The sequence below is a fragment of the Erpetoichthys calabaricus genome, chromosome 10 (genome assembly GCF_900747795.2).
Source record: "Erpetoichthys calabaricus chromosome 10, fErpCal1.3, whole genome shotgun sequence".
Taxonomy (NCBI): Eukaryota; Metazoa; Chordata; class Cladistia; order Polypteriformes; family Polypteridae; genus Erpetoichthys; species Erpetoichthys calabaricus.
This window is the reverse complement of record NC_041403.2, coordinates 148,484,981-148,488,911: the sequence shown is the minus strand read 5'-3', so window position 1 is coordinate 148,488,911 and position 3,931 is coordinate 148,484,981. Positions and strand designations below refer to the sequence as shown.

General features: G+C 35.2%; 1 protein-coding gene across 1 annotated transcript; it reads left to right on the top strand.

Moving 5' to 3' along the window:
• Positions 1-379: 379 nt before the first annotated feature.
• On the top strand, positions 380-3,240 carry LOC114642895 (G2/M phase-specific E3 ubiquitin-protein ligase-like). The gene is made up of 5 exons (XM_051932470.1): positions 380-457; positions 1,111-1,188; positions 1,583-1,647; positions 2,151-2,464; positions 2,735-3,240. The coding sequence occupies exons 1-5, from the start codon at positions 380-382 to the stop codon at positions 2,926-2,928; spliced, it is 729 nt and encodes a 242-aa protein (XP_051788430.1). The 3' UTR covers positions 2,929-3,240.
• The last annotated feature ends 691 nt before the right edge of the window (positions 3,241-3,931 follow it).

Below are 3,931 nucleotides of genomic sequence, written 5' to 3'. Positions count from 1 at the left end.
TCAAATCAAAAGAAAGACAGTCCTTTAGCTGTGGGTCAAAGAGACGACTAAAACAAGAACAGAGACAAGTTCAGGTTAGATGGCTTAACTGTTTGTGTCATGTATACAAGACAATGGTTACAGGGACGGTTATTGTTTAATGAGTGGACCCATTTGGTGTTTAACTTTCTGTGCAACAAACTTATAAATATATAATTTACAGAAAACTCATTCTGTTTATTTTTATTTATCTAGATAAACATAGGATTGATGGTGCCAAATGGAAGTGATTTAAAACCTGTAAGAGGGAAAACACTCCCATTATTTACAGACCCTCTGGTAGCAGCGCCTGATCTGCTGAAAACTAGCTGTCCAGAAAATGAGAACATTTAACAAGGACATGGATGAAGGGCCATATATACTTTTGTATCCAGATTGCTCAGAGGTGGTCAATGTGCCTGGGACAGAGAGGCCATTCGTATTGGCAGAATATAAAAAGGAAATAGGAAAGGCATATTGCAGGATCTCATTTTTTATATGCCTTGAAAAAGACTTTAGAAGAGGTTAGTGGATCTGATTTAGCACTTTTATATATTTCACAGTGCTATGACATACTGTACATAATAACGTGTTTGATTTGTTTCCTTTAACGTGGCAAGTGGATGTGTAGCTCAGAATCAGACTCAGATTCTGAAATTTTTGTTACAAGTAGGAGCACAATTGAAGTTCAATCAGGCTGACACTTGTGGTGAGTTTATTTAGAAAAGAAATATACTGAATGGTTGTATTAATTATCTTAACCAGAGCTGTTCTGTGCATAGATGCTTGCCAATATTTTGGTTCAACAGAGGCTAGCTACTTAGGTAACATCTGTAATTGAGTTTGAAAATACATTCTGCATTGTACTTGGACAACAAGTAGGATTTACATTTTAAATGGCATTTGGTGTAACGACATGTGAATCATTGTTGGATTATTGTTCAGCAGGTTTATCTGTCAGAGCAATTACTAACAACTTGCCATGTTTCAGTCAGGCAATATTTCAGTTGATAAGTATTTATGTAGTAAGAGATGACTAATATAGGCTTGAATGTATAAAATTGGTTTCAGAATTTATGCTTTTTCCCTCAGGTTTTTGAAGACTGCAACCAAAGTGACTGCCCCAAACACAAACTAGAAGATGTAGTCGTAAGTACCAATTTGGCAAATGTAAGTAAGTATGTAGTGATGGTAATGTGACTCAGATCACGAGTGTTGAGACAGACCCGTTAGTTACTGTTGAGTACGCACAGTTTTTACTCTAAATCATATGAAGTTGTAAATAATCTGTTAAGTCTATTTTGAAATTTAGCAAAATTAGTCTAGGATTATTTTAACTTACCATAATTGTTAAATTTCCTTTTAACATCATGGATACTTTGTTGTACTGAAGTAGGGTAATTTTAACAGTGTTTCAGAGATGCTATCTCAAACAGTCATCAACGATTCAAGCTGGACAGGGAAGTATTGAACGCAAATGGTTACGCTCATAATATTTTTTTCTTTCAGTTGTTGTTTTGTGTTGTGTTGGACATTTAAGTTCCCCATGTCACTTTATTTTCAGATAGTAATATCTGATACTGAGGATACTCTACCTGAATACAATGTGACTAAGTCCACCTACTACAGGTAAGCAAAAAAAAATGACAAAATGTGACTAATTCCCTTGGTAGACATTTTTAGATTAGATAAAAAAATAAACTCGCAAGTTGTTTCTAAAATATCTGTATAATGGTTAACTTACAAAAAATTACTTCAGGGATTTACTTAGGTTGGAAATTACTTAAGAAGAATGTTTTAGTGTTAAAATGGGTGGAGTTGTCTTTTAACATAGGAATGGTAATTTCTTTACAGTAAATATTACACACCTTTATGCACCATGTGTTGAAGAAGAGGATGAAGAGCCAGTTCCTGTAAATTTGGGGGAATTTATCAGACACAACCATGTAAGCTGGCAGTTATTGACAATAGCAATAGGTATTCTCTGTGCACTTAACGGTAATAAGATTGAATTACTTCTGTGATAATATGTGAAAGAAGCCCTTTTACTGCACATCAGTGTTGTGCAAAAAAATAAAACTGTGTACTGTCTGGCATTTCACAAATGTAACCTCAGTCTTGTGTAATTCTAGAGAAGAGGTAAACATTACACTACCTGATGTCATTGCAAAGCTGTCACATCATATTGATCATGGAAGAGTTAGCCGGTTCAACATTGCAAGGTCAAATGTCTGGGATGGAGCAGTCCGAGGTTTCAAGCGTGCAACATATTCAGAAACCTGTGATATGCTGGTCAGATTTACTGATGATGCTGGTGTTTTTGAGGATGGAATTGATACAGGTGGTCCAAGACGAGAGTTTCTAACTCTACTGATGAACCATCTTAAAGACCGACCAATTTTTGATGGACCAACAGGACAACGTTACTTAGTCTACAATGCAAATGGTATGTCTACATAGTGTTAAGATGTGTGACTTGTAATTATATATCACATCACTTATACACTTTGTTACTTGAACTGTTCCAGAGATATTTAACAACAACATGCTTAGGGTTGTCTTGATTTTAATGCATCATGAAACATATTTGTATGTTTCCAAAAGTAGTTGCTAAATATGTGTGGAACAGTAGAAATAACATTAAAAGCAATCTGAAATTGTGGTTCGAATTGTAAATCACCCAAAATTCTAAAATATGAATGATTTTCATTCATAGCTCTCAGGGAGGATGAGTACTTCTTGGCAGGAAAGATGATTGCGGTATCAGTTGTACATGGAGGCTCAGGTCCGCATTTCCTCTCGGAAGATCTTGTACTGTATCTTGCAGGCCAGCCTTCATTCAATGCAACAGTGAATGATGTAACTGAAGAAGAAATAAAGAAAGCTTTGCAAGAGGTAGGAAAAGCATAATGCTATAGTAGGGCAAGGTTTATTTATTAGGTTCTTCAATGCTTTGAGAAAATCATTACTTCATTGATAACATATAGAGTAATGCATTTATTGTTCTGTGATTGTACAAGATATAGGGTTAAACTAGATAAGTAACAGAACAGAAATTTATGAGATAACTGTGTATACTGTATATGCCCCTCTTTTTGTGTTTTAGATTGACTGTGCTGCTTCTGTCGAAGCTTTGCGAGAATGTACTTTAAAACATAGCACAATGTTACAGACAGCTGGTTGTCTGAGATATGTGGCTACTCTTGAAGAAAAGAGAACAATTGTGTCAGGACTACCTCCGATGGTATATTATTCGACCGTAACTCATGTGTAATTGACAGGTACCATCATACTTCCTAGTCTTACAATTTTTGTAAGTTACATTGCCATGTTAAAAGCAAACATGATGTCAGTCTGCAATTCAGTTGTTAACAAGCAACTTACAACTACTGCATTATTAGTGAAGGACAGTTCCAATAAATTTTCAACATATATTATATTCAAAAAAGGGTTTTTGGTGATGAGATCAGGGTCACAAATGTTTTAGTCGATAGTGATTTTAGGGAAATGTCCTGGTCCTTTTGCAGTTTCCCATCTCATTTCAACAGTAGTACATAGGGGCAGGCATGCTGTTCAAGCTCTTCAAACCATCTAAAATAAGTGATCTAAAACCAGAAACTCAGAAAGGCATTTAAGAACATTACCCCATTGACTCATCTTTAAAGGGAAAATGCAAAAGCAACACGAAGTTTCTCTAATATGACCCGATACACTAAAACACATTTTTGACTCTGTCAGCAGGCAGAAAAATCTTAAAACCTTAGATGCTGAAAATTATTGGAGTAATCATGTTTTTAATATACTGTCCATACACATACACTATGTGATTAGCACTTTATAGCAGTGTGTGACAATGTATTTTGTACTTTTTAGATTTAAAAATGGTCTTTCAGCTCTTCAGTTTTTGACTGCA